Source organism: Dicentrarchus labrax, unplaced genomic scaffold (assembly GCF_905237075.1).
Source record: "Dicentrarchus labrax unplaced genomic scaffold, dlabrax2021, whole genome shotgun sequence".
Taxonomy (NCBI): Eukaryota; Metazoa; Chordata; class Actinopteri; family Moronidae; genus Dicentrarchus; species Dicentrarchus labrax.
The window spans coordinates 17,520,066-17,536,336 of record NW_026136723.1 but is presented as its reverse complement, the minus strand read 5'-3'; the positions used below and the strand labels follow the sequence as shown (position 1 = coordinate 17,536,336).

Here is a 16,271-nt window from a genome sequence, read left to right as displayed (position 1 = left end):
TCTAATGATTGTGTGTCATATAGTGTTAATACTGTAAAGCCATTTGAGGCAAATCTCAGATCTTGTGTTGCTTTAAAAAACGTTAATTTGATTTACATGAAAAAAAAGCAACCCTAATTTGACCTTGACAATAATTTACTGTTTGCTTTAGTGTGTAATGCAATCCAATTTGTTAAGTTTATAATGTTATTTTTTTAATTGACATTAGGTCAGAAAAGTGGTAATTCGACTCTATGGTAATTTTGAGATCATAATTATTGGTGTTGTTTTGTTGGATTAATTAACATTACATTATGCAGGATGACAGAATATTAGAAAGTCACTGGTTAGCGATGGAGGATGTAGTGTCACAGAAATGAACATACAATGAATGTTACAGCTTGCAGCTATTTACCAGAGGTTTCTGATAGCCGCCTGATTGTACTGTTAATATGTTCATCTTTTTTATAACATCAGGCCTTTACTACTTCAGTCAATTACAAACTTTCCCAAAGGCTTTTCAGTTTACTTACTGCACACAGAAACTGACAATGAAACAGCTGAATCCAATTTAATACAGTCAAATAACATAGAATAATCATAATTTGTGCTGTAATAGCTGAACACAAAGGGAGAATATATGCTGCCATTATACTACTGTAATGCTTCAATAGAGAAAAAACCCTTACATGTCACATTTTGTTGACCTGGGCAAAAGATAATTCCACTTTTCCTTTACAGTGCGTAGTTTGTTTAAACATGTGCATAGTGTTGTGATATTTCCGACATTTTCTACAGCACCTGAAAGCATCTGTGGAAAGTCAGAGAAAAATCAAGACAAGAAATCTGAGCCTCCTCTGTTCTCCTCTGGCACCAACAGAGAACAACTACACTGTGGGTTTATGGCTCCAGCTCTGCAGCCTGAAGCATGTGATTAAAACTTGGAAGTGGAGTAACTCAGTTTTACTCGATAAGAGGGTGAAAAAAGTGATGATCCTTCTCGGAAACAGTGAAAAAGATAATGCAAGCTCAAAGTAACTGAGTTTAACTTTGAGTTAGTGGACCACCAACTTTGTTCACAACAAAGACTTGAAGAGGAAATGGGACCTCCTCTTGTGCTTCCTAAATGTTTTTTATGACTTTCTGGAGCTTGTGTAATTTTTCATTCTTTCTGTGGTCTGGTGTGAGGCCAGACGACTTTAGAGGAGGAACTAGGGAGCATTGGATATATCATTTTTCAAACTGTGTCTGCAAAAAAAAAACAATTTTTTAACAAATTCAAGTAGACTGAGGGACTGTGAAATCTCACAGAGGCCAAGAAGAAAAAAAAAACAAGAGATATGGCCTGTTAGTGTTGTTTACTTCAGAGTACACACACAGGCACATAGGAAAATCAACAAAGCCATATATCACAAATGTAATGAGTGTTTGGCTCACTGGAGGGCGTGCTCTCATTTCATTACATCAGTTAATAACCTCAGCTATGCAGCTCAGAGGACGCTGATGTTGCTCTCCATTCGTTTGCGAATGTTTAGTTTGTGTAAGCTGCTGCCTGTTTGCGGCTCAGCGGAGCCATTTACTCGGGGGGTCTTATCAAGGTCAAACTCCATGATGGATACAGCTTTGATGCAAAAGGCTTCAAAGTAAGCCACAGCTAATAGTTTCTAAAGCATCTTCTGACCTAAACTCTGAATGTACTGAACTTTTCCTTCCTCTCACTGTTAATCAGCTTATTATTATTATAACAAACAGCCATACTAGACATGGTTTGTTCATTTCTGTAAGCTTGTCTGTCACATGAGTGGCTACATTTACATAAGTAAAATACAATAATTGTACATTTATGCTACTTTATAGTTGTACTCCACTACATTTACCTGGCAGCTATAGGTACTACTTTTCAGATTCAGATTTTATATAAAACACAAATAATAATTTAAATACAACGCATTGTTTGGACCTCTTTTTATATTTCAGATGTCATTTGTTAACAATTCCACCAAAAAGACATTTCCCCTCTAAACCTCTCAGATGGTTTCAATTACATGACAGTTTGTAGCCAAAATAAGTAAAATTCAACCTTGTGAGGCATCTGGAAATGAAAATCACAAAAACACACAAGAATAAATCTTACCAGGCTTTAATCTTCCCAGATGGTTCTGTGTAACAAATCATCTAGTGCAGTCCAGTTTAAAAAAAAACAAAGATTAGACATAAACTCCCAAAAAGTGAATATAAATCTGAATAGCAGAATAATTTTTTACCGCATTAATCATCTCATGACCCCTCAGATTTATCTTGTGAACCTTTAAAGGGGGCCCCATCCCTTAAGTTGGGAACCACTAGACTACTTTAACAATGTAAAGTAGTTAGATTAGCTTCACCATGACCATATAGTAAAATACTGCTCAGACACTGATGCATCAGTAATAATCTAATCATGTATCAAATGATAATATATCAGTCACAGGGACATTTTCTCAAAGAATGAGTACATTCAGTTTTGATACTTTAAATACATTTTGATGATAATACTTCTGTACTTTCATTTAAGTAGGAGTTTTAATACGTACTTTTTCTAAATATTAAAATGCTGCTTACTGCAAGAATAATAGAATAATAAGAACAAGAATATAATAACAAGAATACAATATTATGATTTAGCTGTTACAGTATATAATATTATTTTATATAGTCTATTATATAATTAACACTTTTGATACAATGAAAGTACATTTTGGTGATAATATTTATTGTTTCTAATTTTTTATTATCACAATGTTCTTACCACTTCTTCCTACTGCAACATATTTATGTATTTCTGTGTCATCCTTACATGCCTTGCATACCACAGCGAAGATGGTTCCATGTCTGGAGCTCTTTTCTTTTTCTTTTTTTTCTTTTTTAGAGGCATGAACACCCTGAGCTGTTTCCACCAGGAGTGTTCAGACCAATGGTGAACAGACTCTGGACAGAGAGAATAATCTCTGGTTGAAAACATTCCCACATCTGGTTTTGATTTAGGCTTTACAGTGAAAATCTGACTTTTAAAACTCCAGTGTAGGGGTTTCCCACTTGATGACTAGAGACTCAAAGGACTGTCGTTCAGGTTTGTGTTGTTTATGTCCACTGCTCACATATTTTCCCTGTATTCCCATTTTGCCCCTGTCTTGAATTGTTTATTACTGACTGGGGTGGAGTGTGGTTGAGAATTAATTACTTTACAACGGCCATAAAGATAGACTGGTAGCAGTAACACCCTTTTGGATGTAAACCAAAGGTAGAAGGTTTACATCCACATGAATAAGTTTCAAACAAGGACAGCTGACTGAGATATTTCTAAAGACTATCTTGTTTAAAAAAGCTCTTGTTTTCTCTTTAGAAAATAGTTTTCAATCCTGTCATTTCTGTCTAAATTAAGAACTAAACTAATAAATCTCAAAAGTCAAAAGAAAGGTTTTGTATTTACTCAAAACAGGAGACTGAATTCATAATTCAAAACGTACTGTTAAGGCAGACATAAATCTTCATTATTAAAGTTCAACATATACATAGTAAGTAAGTAAGTAAGTAAGTAGAACAAACAAGACATACAGGCCTTTTACACCAACAGGGAACCGGCTCAGTTCTGGGTTCAAGCACCTAGTTTGAACCATTCGAAACATTTCAACCAAAAATAAATTGGTTCAGAACCTGAAAAGTTGGTTTCTAGCAAAAACAAAAAATAGCAGGTTTTCTTTGGGCACCAAAGTGGGTCGGTGTCATATTCTGCAGGTCAGTGTGCATTGTGCAGCGCCCTCTGTTGAGGATGCATCCGATTACTATGGTTCCACTCAAAACTGGTGGAAACACAGGCTGGTTCGCTAGATAGCACCAACAATCTTGAACAGAACCGATTCAAGAACCAGAAGTCATTTGTTGGAAAAAGGGGCCTTAAGAGTCTTCAGTCGTGCTAGCAGCTCTGTCAGGCTGTGGTGTTTTCAGATAAACGCTAACATCAGCATGCTAAAATGCTAACAATGGCAGTCACAATAGACAGCAGCCATTTTGACATTAAATAGTAGAGTAAACACAGGTGATAGAAATAATACTGATTAAGGTTCTGTTCCATTTAGATTAGCAGAGCCTTTCCAGTGAGCCAACAGGCACAATAGCAGCACGCTGACTCTGTTTGACCTGAATGGAACAGAACCTTAATAAGTGTCATAGTTAATGCCTGTGTTTACCCAATTATTTCACCGTCAGAATGGCTGCTGTGAAAAATGGCTGCTGTGAAAAAGCATAATTTAGCATGTTAGTATGCTAATTTGCTAATTAACACAATATGCAGTGTTTTTAGTTTTGCAGGTGAGTGCTGGACAAATTGAAGTGTTGACCTCACGATGGCGCTAGAGGAAGTCATGGGAAGTTATTACAATTCATTATGTTGGCCCATAAATATCTGTAATAAATTTAATCACAATCAATACAATAGTTGTTGAGACCATAGTTGTCATAGAGACCATGTCTATTTATCATCTGATATTTCAGTCTGTAACAAGAAATAGTGCTTTTCTGATGTTATGATGTTGTTTTTTTGTTTGTTTTAATGTTGCTAATGCCACATGAGCGTCCCAGAGAAGTGATCATAGATTCCCATAACATAAAACTTAATTCTATGGCCTTCCATTTATTCATTTTATTTTATATGTATATTTCATATAGCAGGGACCACTGTCACACACCACAGCCTTTGTAGCCTTGTTTGTGATATCTGGATGGACCTGTATACACCCAAATCATTAGTAAAACACAGATCACATCAATCAATCAATCAGAGCTCATCGTGCTGTAAAAGAAAACATAAAAACGAAGTACGACCTCCATAAAGTTTGATTCTTTAATGATATATTAATGCTGAATTATAACCTTTATTTATAGAGCAAAAGCCCTTTCTAGCAAACATTTAGAAGCATTTTACAGCCACAATAGTGCCATGAAATGCAAAATAAAACCAAGAATAAAACAAGACATCCTGTCAGTTATCTTGTCTGTCTGCTGATGCTTATGTGGCAATATCAAAAGTTCTCACAAACGTGACCTCACTGTCGTACCGGTGATGCTATTACTGTTGATTAAGTGTTTTATGTAATCAATATGATAAGATGCACACTCATGTTGGACAGTCAGCAGAGGGACTGTTGGACTTTGGTTTAGTTTGCCCAGGTGGCAGATTGAGCAGCAAGGGTCAGCACTGTGCACAAACATCCAATAATCTTGTCCAATCAGATTCACATTACGAGAGGGCTGCATCTCCACGCTGGACTATAAGAAGTGTGAGAGTCTGACAGGAAGGCACCATCCGGTCCAATTCTCCTGACGTACAGGTGAGTCCAGCTCTGTTTATCTCACTTTCTTATGGGTTTAAACTGCTTTTTATATGCTGAGACAACTTCACAAATTCTTCTTGAATGTTAAACAACTAACTATTACTAAACTTGTCGATTTCAGATTGAATGAGGGAATTCATTTATTATTTCGACACACAAAGCTCAAAAGCAGTAACAAAAATATAGAAAGTATAATAGAAAAGGTATTTGTATACGTAGACTTATAGTTTCAGACCTAAGAAGGATATAAAAATCATGTTTAACTACAGACAGTCTTGTCCATTTACTTTACACTAACTGCAAACCATATTCAAGCGTTTTTTCAATTGTCTATATTGTTTAATATTTAACATCTGAATTTCAATGAAAGTTTAAAAGAATGAATAAATAATCCAATGAAAAGTTAAGAACTGAGGTGTTTATTGAATTTAAAGCAGCATGGTGATATATCCAGTACAGTGATTCATTCCTTTTTATGTTTTATTGGTAAATGTATTAGTAATATATATATATATATATATATATATATATATATATATAGTAAGATGTTTTTATTAGTAAATTAATTAGTAAACTATATATATAGTCAAATTATTAATTGTGAAAAAGTATTGGTAAGTTGAGGTGGAGCAGTTTGAAAATCATTAGTATTTCTGCTAAAAGAAAGGCAGATTCAGGATTCAGTATTCAGGGTGTGAACTACAGGGGAGCCGGGGGGACCTGGGCTCCTCTAAATAAGACATGACCTCTCCTGAAAACATAGTTTGTGAAATTTGTGGGGCTCTCTTAAATATACTGACAACATATTTTCTATATCTTCATCGTCATGAATTATGTGTAAACTCAGGCTACTATTGATTTGTGCACGAGGGTGATTCATCACTAATTCACTTATAGTAATAATATAATACTAATAAAGACACTGCTATTCTTGAAGCGTGGCTGCACAATATCATTACCTTCAGATCAGAAAATAGCATAAAATAAACTTTCCTAGTCCCAGTCAGTCTCTTCTGACACATATCACACTCAGTATGTGACTACAACAGAGAAAGCCTTGGTATAGTTCACAAACTCCCTGTATTTAAACATAAAGGTTCATTCTTGACTTTGGGAACACATTATTCCAAACTTAAGCAGCCTTTTACTGCAGCTGTTGACATGATGTCTCTGAAAGGCCAGATAGAGTTTACAAATTAATGTGTGGGTGTTTGGACAAACACACTGCAGCTAAAAAATATTTGTTTTATTACCTCGTGACAGCAAGGCTAGAACAACTTTTTATCAGTGAGTCATCTGACAGGCCTTCCTACACTCAACTTCTGAAAAACAACTTCATGAAACATCTTAGTAGCTAGAGCAAAGGATTTTCATTTTGGTTTTATACATTAAAATAGTCAGAGGAGTTTAAATGCACTGCTCTACTTTCCAAATGGAAATGGAAGATGAACTCAGTCATAAAGGCTAAAAAAGGATGTTGCTTTCAGTCAGCCCGAGTGTGATTACATTGGAATAAAGAAGAAACTGAAAGGAAGAACACTCAGTATATTAACACCAGGTTGTATCTATGTTTGTTTTGTAGGTCTTGTCCACTCAGCAGCCATGAAATTCTCCCTCATTGTCGCCGTCGTCGTGCTTGCCCTGGCACAAGGTACAGTATGACCTTCCCAGAATTACTTTTAATTTTAAAAGTGTTTGAAGTGTTTAAAAACTTACTTTTTGACTCTTTTATTTTGGAAACCCACAGGAAGCTTTGCACAGGACGTTACCGACCTTGAAAGGCTCGGCCAGTACTTCGAGGAGATGAAGAACAAAATGACCCAGGACCTGACTGAGATCATCAACAAACAGGACCTCACCAGCCAGGCTCAGTGAGTATCAGAGAAGCCCCCCCCCCTTTCTGCTGCTGATCACACTGGACCGTGTCTATGGTTTAAATGCTAACCAATGAGTTTCCACCCCGCAGGAGTATCCAAACCCAGCTGGAGCCCCTGGCCGCTCAGATCCAGGAGCAGCTGAAGACTGTTGCCAGCAACGTCGAGGAGCAGATCAAGCCCATGGCCACCAGCATGCAGGCTCAGATCCAGCCCATGGTCGATAACTTCCAGAAGCAGGTGGAGGCCATCTTCCAGAAGCTGACAGAGCAGGCCAAGGCCATTGGCAACTAAACCAATCGTCCTTCCAGAAGATGCAAATGTTCAACCCGGTACTACCATCTTTCTCCCGGAGTTAACAGAGCTACCTGCATTCAATGGCTGGCCTGACAGTGGCAGAAATACAACAGCCCAAGATGTGTTTCACCGATTGTTAACATTGACGTTATCATCCGTCACAAAGCGCAAATAAAACTTGAAACACAACTTCAGTGTCAATTTCATTTTTTTTGTGTGTGTGTGTGAGATGAGTGTTCATTTTTAAACTTTGCCACTGGAGTTCTTAAGTATTTTGATTTGGTTTATAGAAACGAACACATTCGGGAACTCTTACCACAAAAACACATACCAATTATTTTATAAGTTTTATTCCAGCAAGCAAAGGTCAAGGGAAATCACAATAACAGGCCTCTACAGCCCAAACATTCAAACATTTAAAAGGGATAAAATGGCAGAAAGGAATGCTTTCAATCTTATTGTCATACAATTCTCCTCTAAAACCCCTCATAAATTGATCATTTTCTATTTTAACTTTTTCTCTTTTTTTGTTGCATTTTCTGTTTTTAACTCTACAAACCAGGCCTGGTGTTTCTGTTCATTTACAGGCCTGGCTAGAGACTTGTTTCCATTGTTTTTTTAATATATTATTTGACTTCTTTTTACTTTGTTTTATGTATTTTCAATTTTTTAAATTCTTTTCTCCGTCGGTGAAGCTAGTCTCTCAAGGTTCCCCATTCCTGTGAACACAGAACAAAAACACAATCAGTAATACCGATCTCTTAACCCCTATTGCAACACAATTTGCAAGTAATATTCAATTTCTTATTACATTCTCATTAACCAGCGGCCAAAACAAGCACTTCTGCTTAAACACCACCAGTTTTATGGTCAATTTGAGACTGTAATTATTAATTTACAGTAAGAATGATGAGGCTTGTACATTCAAAAATTCAAAATACACCTGTAGACGGGTTAACATGTGGAAACATAATTTCCTGACACTGTCCTCTTTGTTTAAGGAGCTCTGGAAACCTAGTTGTACCTTGGATTCAGACACTTGGGACACCAGCTGAATTTGTCACAGTCTTCTGGGCGGCCTCCTTAGCCTGGTGGGCCTGAAGCACAGCCACAGCCTCATCCACCTTGAAAGACAATTGTTAAATGTTGAAACATCAAAACATTATGGTGAGATCATTTCAAAGTGCTCACAAGATCCACTTTTCCTGTGTCTTAAAAAATGCCTACTAATGAAGGTGCAAACTCACATCCTTTACCGTTTATATTAAGACCAGAAAGTTCTCTCTGGACTTCCCTGTTTTAATATTAAGCGCTGGTGAACTCTTCAGAGAAACAACCAAAGGGAAGTTGTCAATATTAATTAACTTAGGCGCTGACCTTCGAGCGGAGAGACTCTGGGGACTCAAGCATGTGCAGCAGCTCAGAGTTGTCAATCTCCAACAGCATGCCAGTGATCTTTCCTGCAAGGCTTGGGTGCATGTTCTGGATCAGTGGGAAGAGACGCTCACCTAGAGGAGTAACAGATACAGACGATTTAAGACAATTACCACAGTTATTTAAAAAATACCATGTAAATACATGTTTTATATTCAGTACACAGCACATTAGGTATATAGTGGGGGTTTGTTTTGTTTTTTTGGTGGGGACAGAAAATGGCATTCTACATACTGGGTCCAGTGAGGGGCAGGGGATGTTGTTCCAACCTAACATGGTATGTGGTCATAAAGAACTGTTGCTGACACTTACCCAGCATCTGCTTCTGTTCCTGTGGTGGAGCAGCAGCCAGCATGGAGGCAGTCAGAGGCTCCTGTCCCTGAACATGAACAGCAGGCTGAGGGGAGGGAGGCAGGGAATTAAAAGTCAGACAGAATATTTGGACTGCACTTTGGGGGCAGAGTAGGTCAGTAGGTGTGATCTGACATAGAAATGTGCACTCCTACCTGCTGCATGGTGACTTGTGGCTGAGCAGTCATGTGCTGCTGGGGATTGCGGACTCCTGCGGCATATTTGTACTGAGGGACTCCACGCACAGGAGCGGCTGCTGCAGCAGCTGCGGAGGATGGTCGGGGGCCCATGGTCTGAGCGGCTGCAAGAGGAGCCAACAGGAGGACAGAAACGTTAAAACACAAAGATACAAGTGGGAGCCATACACTTGAACTGTTTCTGCTGTACAGTTAGACCGACTATTGATCCAAGTACAAGTGACTGACCGACACGCTGGGTAGACATCATGCGGGGCACCTGGGAGGTCGGCCGCATGGCACCGAAGGTCTGTGGTCGTGGTGCTGAGGGACGCATGGCACCGGGCATGTTCTGGAAGTCTATGAACACACAATTACACAGTGGTCTTCATGTACACAACTGGGTTTTTGTCACAGTGTGATTTTAAAATAACAGTAAGTATACGCAATGATGGAAGGACAACTTAAAAGAGGGCGAGATACTCACGCTGTGGCCGGACACCTTGGGTGGCCCAGCGTGGGCTCGGGCGGAGCTGGGCCATCTGCCCAGCAGCTGGGTAGTAAGCAGCACGGTTCTGAGCCTGAGGTATGGCTGCCATGAAGTAGCCAGAGGGTGGAGCTGGCTGGTAGGGATTGATGACTGGGTTTGGGACCGCACGCACACTGGCCATGCGCTGCATGTACTGGTTGGTCAGGTGGGCTTGACGCTCCTCTTTCCGCTGGGCCAGGGCCACATACAGCGGCTTGGTGGCTACAATGCGTCCATTCATTTCCGTCACTGCTTTGGTGGCCTCCTCTGGGGACGAGAAGCAGACAAAGCCGAAGCCTTTGCTGCGTCCGCCCTCCATCATGACCTGAGAGCGGGAGTGAAGAATGAAACGTATAAATCAAAACACTGAGAGAGTATTAGTACTGGTAAGTCAATTACAGAAGGTAAATTTAAAAGCTGAGGTCCTACCTTGGCACTGGTTATGGTGCCAAAGGGTGAGAACTCCTTTCGCAGACGCTCATCGTCAATTCCATCATCAAGGTTCTTCACGTACAAGTTGACGCCCTGAAAATAGGATAAAAGCAGTGTTAACTTTTGTGTTTTCTTTTGAAAAGACTGCATATCAGGCATGAGTAATCCAATGTCAATGGACTTAATGTTTTTGTCTGTAGCACATATTTATCCCCAGAATCCATGATGAAGAAATGTGGGGCCCATGAACTACAGAGTCACTGTTGCAGCCACTTTGGCCAGTGCAACCTATTAAGGAGGGAGCACTGAATTTGACAAAGCTGCATTCTTTCAGCATAAGTGACCAGACGATATGACTGAAGGTAATTAGCTGACAGGAAGCGTCCGTCAATCCTTGATGCATTATTTTGTGAATTTGCACTAAAAGGAGGAAAAGGACCTGGTAGCGAGTCATGCGGTCTTGTTTCATTTGCTCAAATTTGCGCTTGAGCTCTGTCTGTCGCTCCACCTTCTTCTGGGCACGACCAACGTAGATCAGCTTGCCGTTCAACTCCTTCCCATTCATCTCATCCACTGCCTGAAGCCAATGAGAATACCGAGTTAACTCCGGGGCAGGAAATGGTGGTCATTTCTAGGTGGTCACCAGACAATTATTGGTACAGCTCTTACCTTCTGGGCATCCTCGTGCCTCTCGAAGCTGACAAACCCAAAGCCTCGAGATTTTCCATTGTCATCCGTCATGACGCGGATGCTCATGGCGTTTCCTAGACAACAAAGAGAGAACCTTTAGTGACTATATTTTACTGCAGAGGATCAAAACACTGTCTATGTATGCACAGGAGCAGTCCAAGCTATTTGAAATATGGACACCCTGACTAACCGTATTTATTGAAGAGCTCCCGCAGCTTCTCATCATCCATGTCTTCACCAAAGTTTTTTACGTAGACATTTGTAAACTCTTTGGCTCGGGCACCCAGCTCAGCCTCGCGTTCTTTGCGAGATTTGAAGCGACCCACAAATCTGCATTAAAATGGACATTTAGCTAAATAGCTTTTATACACATTAATGATACAAAAAACAAAAAAACAAACAAAAAAATGTTTAATGCATCACAACTGTCAAACCAATTATTTTGTTTAGTAAACTGTATGAGCTATTCCACCATCATCATGCTTACTTAAAGTATTATTACACACTGTCGAACTCTTATTAGCTATACTGCCATCAGAAACTTTTGCTCAAACAGTTGAAAGTGCTCAAGCATCATTGTGCAATTTTCAAACTTCAAATCAGACCAGGTGCAATTTTAATTCAACAGAGTCCTCCCCCTTCACACATTAGTATGCACCAAAAAACTGCTAAAACATTCACTTACACTTTTCGGTCATTGAGCAGCATGCCATTCATTTTTTCAATGGCTCGTTCGGCTGCCTCCTGAGTCTCAAAATGCACAAAGCCGTAGCCTTTAGAGCCATTCTCGTCACAAACCACCTTAGAGAAAGAAGACACATGCTGCTTTTAAGCCACACACACACACACATGCAGTAAAATTTGATTAAACCTGAACTGTCTGTTGGATCACACCGGAAGTATTAGTCCCCTCTAATAAACTGACTCTCTCTTGTAACGTTCCTTGCATTGGTAAGTACAGTTTATATCTCTAATACTAATGGACATACAAACTGTTTGGTTTAAGCACACAGGGAAACAACCTCCACCCATTAGTTATTTCATCTTATGACCATTCACATATCATACTGTACGTGCTGGGTGTCCATCTCTTTGTTAGTTATCTATAGTACAAACGACTCTAGGACACTTACAAAGCACACAGATGCAAATGATGTGCCTGCACTTACAGTGCCGCGCCATAACGATGACGGTTGAGTAGCCCCCTGCTTCAGGTTAGATACAACAGCGGGGGAGTCGGCCACCAGTCTTTTACCTTGCATGACAGGATGTTTCCAAAAGCAGAGAAGGTGTCATATAGAGCCTTGTTGTCGATGGACTTGTCAAGATTCTTGATGAAGATGTTTCCCACGCCGCTTTTTCTCAGTGAAGGATCACGCTGCGACCACATGATGCGCACAGGCCGCCCCTTGATCACATCAAAGTTCATGGTGTCCAGTGCACGCTCGGCTGAGGGAAGGAACACAGTATATTTAGTACATTTCAATTTTCAAGTTCTGGATGTGACAGGATAGGTTAAAAGCGAGGGTGTTAGTCTTAAAGGGGGGTTCTAGTGCTTAAGGGCTGTCGGAAAACTGGATCTGCACGTGTCCCCAGGAGAAACCCATTTCTAAGAGGAAAAAAAAAAAGTGGTTCACAGACCTTGATGTCAAAAAATGTATTGATTTTTGTCTGTAGCACATATTTATCCCCAGAATCCATGATGAAGAAATGTGGGGCCCATGAACTACAGAGTCACTGTTGCAGCCATTTTGGCCAGTGCAACCTATTAAGGAGGGAGCACTGAATTTGACAAAGCTGCATTCTTTCAACATGTTTGACCAGACGATATGACTGAAGGTAATTAGGTGATTGGAAGCATCTTCCTCCGCTGGTCTAGAGTTTCAAATTGGGCACTTTTGCTAACAAGTACATGGGCACAACTGCATCAGCAATCTCTGGCAGCTTGCTAACTCAGACACATTTTTAGAAATGTATTATTTATTTATTAAATTTAAATAACTGAATAGTGGTTGAAGTTCATTCTACAGATTAATTGGGGGTAACCTTGCTTTAGGTGTATTATTTAGGGCTGCATTTAACGATTATTTTCATTAAAGATCAATATGATTCATGGTTTTATACAGAAAGTGTCCATTACAATTTCCTAAGCTTCCTAAGCCTAAGCTGACATATTCATATTGCTTGTCTTCCTGACATCAGTCAAAAAGCTAAAATTATTCAATTCACTTTCATAAACGCTAGCTGGGACCGGTGTATTTCTTTTGGCATTTTCACTAAAAAAAAGTGACTTTTTTGTGACTTGGCTTATCAATACAATGAGTAGTAACAGAAGAGATTTTTGCATCAATATTTGACTGATACAGGCATAACTACATGCACCATGATAGAGGATTTTATCTATATGGCCTCACCCCCTAACACTTGGCATATTAAGAGACTTCAAGTACAACATCTTGAACAGAATATATCTCAGTAAAACCACAGAAACACACCCAGGAGATCCAGATGCGGACGCAGACTCGTGCTCGTATCAGTGGAATACAGAAGATACTGTGTGGAGGGTGGATATTTGGCAGGGCTGACATATTCTAAAAACATCTGAGTGGACTTCCCCCCCCTCTTTCTTTGGAGATGAAGATGAGTGTTAACATCGCAGCAAAACTGGCTGTCAAGCATCCTGGGTAGATTGAAGGAAACTGCTGTGTCAGCATTTTAGTCTGAACAGTTGGGGTGTTGTCCTGACAGGACAGAGATAAAAAAAAAAAAAAAAAAAGAAAGGCACAGAGCATTGAGCTGGCAGCTAGCTAGAAGTCCACTGCTACATTACTGGGGTGGGCCGGGCCGGGCCCGGGCCGGGCTGGGCGGACACGGTTCTTTTCTGCTACGCCACTGCTGGGAGGTTCAACTGAGGAGACCCTACCGACAACATGTCGGCCGCAGTCACGTGTAGTGGGGGAAGCAAGCTTTCACTTGTCATCGACTGTCATTTTGAAACAGACACTTTTTTTTTTTACACATGTATTTTGTTGATAAAAGCACCTACCGTCCGCTGGCTGTTGGAAGTTGACATAGGCGTATCCAAGGGAACGCCGGGTGATCATGTCCCTACAGACCCGGATCGACAGGATAGCTCCGGCTGGGCTGAATTTCTCGTACAGCATGGCCTCGGTCACATCTTGATGCAGATCCCCGACGTACAGGGAGGCCATGGGGTAACTGGGAGCACTGGGGTTCATTCTCGTTGGCTGTGGAGGCTCGCAAAGTACTCAGACGAAGCTTGATTTTTCTGAACGGAAAAAGTTTTCGGCGACAGTGCGAATTCTTGGCTCTCTAAACGGCCACTGGCGTCACGTCAGTTCGGGGCAGAATTCTAATGGTAAACGTTAGCAACCGTTGGCTTGTCAGTTGCAGTGGGGGTTTTTTTTTTAGTAAAATTTAATAAGATGACTATGTTAAAATGGCACACTGTCGACTTCTACTGGGGATTAAAACTGTCGTATAAATGTGACACGCAATGATAAAAGCAAAAAAAAATTAAACGTTACTTGGCCTCGCTTCTGAACCACGTCGACTGACAATTTATCGTTCGATTTAAACGTTAGGCAGCCCCTTCTTATACGTTACCGTCCGGTCCTCGAATGTCTACTCCAGCTTCACCGATTTGTTACAAAAAAAAAAAAAAAAAAGGAAAAAAAAATGAAATGATTTTTTGGTTTTTTTTTAAATGTTTTGAATTTTTTTTGTATTTTTATTTTTTTATAGAATGTGTGCCGAGCGAGCTCAGGAGCACACACGCACTCACACAGCACTAACAGCCGGGGTTGAGGGGGAGGCAACGTATGGGAGGCTGTCCAATATATACCGGTGCACGCGTCACCAAAATGGACCAATCATCTTCCAGTATAGTTGGAAAAAAAGTCAACAAAGGGGCGTTGGCCACAACTGTACGCATGATGATGAAATCATGTTTAAAAAAAAAAGGTTAAAGGCTGAAATTGACTTATTGTACTGACCACAATACTCCTATTGTTTAGCGGTGCTTTATGAGCACGACTTAAATCCCTCCTGGATCGCAGTGTTTGGGATCTACAGACAGGCCTGCGATCCACAGTGCTCAATAGCCTACAGCAATGGGAATGTCACAGGCCGGTCATGCCTTACGTATGACATTTTAACTGTAACACCGTGTCATTCCTCATTTGAAAAGAGTGTATGCTCATTCTGCTAATCTGATATGCACGATTTCACCCACACACTGTACTTTATTTCCCCTTTATACAAATGCTGTGGTGTAACTTTATAGGAGCCTTATCAGCTGAGAGACTGAATGAGAGTGAGAATGAAAGACAGAGCCACATTACTCCCTCCACACGATTTGTTTTTGTATTTTAAAGGCCACTGATCAAAGCTAAATTGCTCTCAAATGTCACTTGAAATGGGCTGACTGATTGGAAGCAGACGCCTTGATATTGTATGATGTGCTCATAAATATGCGGTTAACAACAGTGTGCTTATGATGTGCTTGGATGTGAAGAGGAATAGATTAGAGTTTGACATTTATTAAAAACTCTAATCATCTCTAGTCATCTCACATGTGACTTAGACTTGGTTTTTAGTCAGACTTTGTCTCAGTAGGGTTGGACAAATCAGTACAAGGTTTGTGAAGAGAGAGATTAAAAAGATTTTGGTCTGTCAAGTTTAAAATGAGGAAAAATGATAATTTGCTGAGTCTCATGGTACTTCCATGTGCATCACATGGCCCTCCACAGCCATCACCGTCAGCAGAGGGCAGTGTTGTCGGTGGAAAGCATGCTTCCAATACACTAAAGCAGAAGTCTGAAGCCTCTTTCAAGGTCCCATAGTTATGACAGTTTAAGTGTTGCATCTTAAACTATAATAAACTTAACCCTGAACCACAGGAGGTAATGAAAATAAAGGTTTTTATAACGCAAGCTACAGTATTTTATCATCTCACTGGTCTTTCAGCATGCAAGCATCTCTTTAGCCAATATAAATTTGTGTGTGAGCCCATAATGCTGCAGAGAATGATTAGTGTATTCATCTTAACGTATAACTGTTTTAAAATGTTTGCCCTCAATCAAAGCTGCCATAACTTACTCTCAAATTGGGGTCTAAG

The 16,271-nt window shown here is 40.0% G+C and overlaps 2 protein-coding genes and 2 non-coding genes across 4 annotated transcripts; 1 reads left to right on the top strand and 3 right to left on the bottom strand.

The window, feature by feature from the left end:
• The first annotated feature begins 5,246 nt into the window (after nucleotides 1-5,246).
• On the top strand, nucleotides 5,247-7,708 carry LOC127357679 (type-4 ice-structuring protein LS-12). The gene is made up of 4 exons (XM_051390030.1): nucleotides 5,247-5,345; nucleotides 6,931-6,999; nucleotides 7,096-7,219; nucleotides 7,315-7,708. Exons 2-4 carry the CDS (start codon nucleotides 6,951-6,953, stop codon nucleotides 7,514-7,516), a joined length of 375 nt encoding a protein of 124 aa, XP_051245990.1. The 5' UTR covers nucleotides 5,247-5,345; nucleotides 6,931-6,950; the 3' UTR covers nucleotides 7,517-7,708.
• A 145-nt stretch (nucleotides 7,709-7,853) lies between these two features.
• Nucleotides 7,854-14,960, bottom strand: LOC127357678 (polyadenylate-binding protein 1A). Its single transcript, XM_051390029.1, has 14 exons — nucleotides 14,178-14,960; nucleotides 12,387-12,580; nucleotides 11,817-11,932; nucleotides 11,322-11,461; nucleotides 11,111-11,205; nucleotides 10,881-11,018; nucleotides 10,439-10,534; nucleotides 9,968-10,334; nucleotides 9,730-9,840; nucleotides 9,460-9,605; nucleotides 9,266-9,350; nucleotides 8,897-9,027; nucleotides 8,544-8,643; nucleotides 7,854-8,238 (listed from the first exon to the last, which is right to left on the bottom strand). Exons 1-13 carry the CDS (start codon nucleotides 14,368-14,370, stop codon nucleotides 8,551-8,553), a joined length of 1,905 nt encoding a protein of 634 aa, XP_051245989.1. The 5' UTR covers nucleotides 14,371-14,960; the 3' UTR covers nucleotides 7,854-8,238; nucleotides 8,544-8,550.
• LOC127358512 (small nucleolar RNA SNORA5) lies at nucleotides 10,630-10,766 on the bottom strand. The gene has a single exon (XR_007882446.1). It is a non-coding gene; the product is annotated as a small nucleolar RNA SNORA5 (small nucleolar RNA).
• On the bottom strand, nucleotides 12,797-12,933 carry LOC127358511 (small nucleolar RNA SNORA5). The gene has a single exon (XR_007882445.1). It is a non-coding gene; the product is annotated as a small nucleolar RNA SNORA5 (small nucleolar RNA).
• Nucleotides 14,961-16,271: the final 1,311 nt, after the last annotated feature.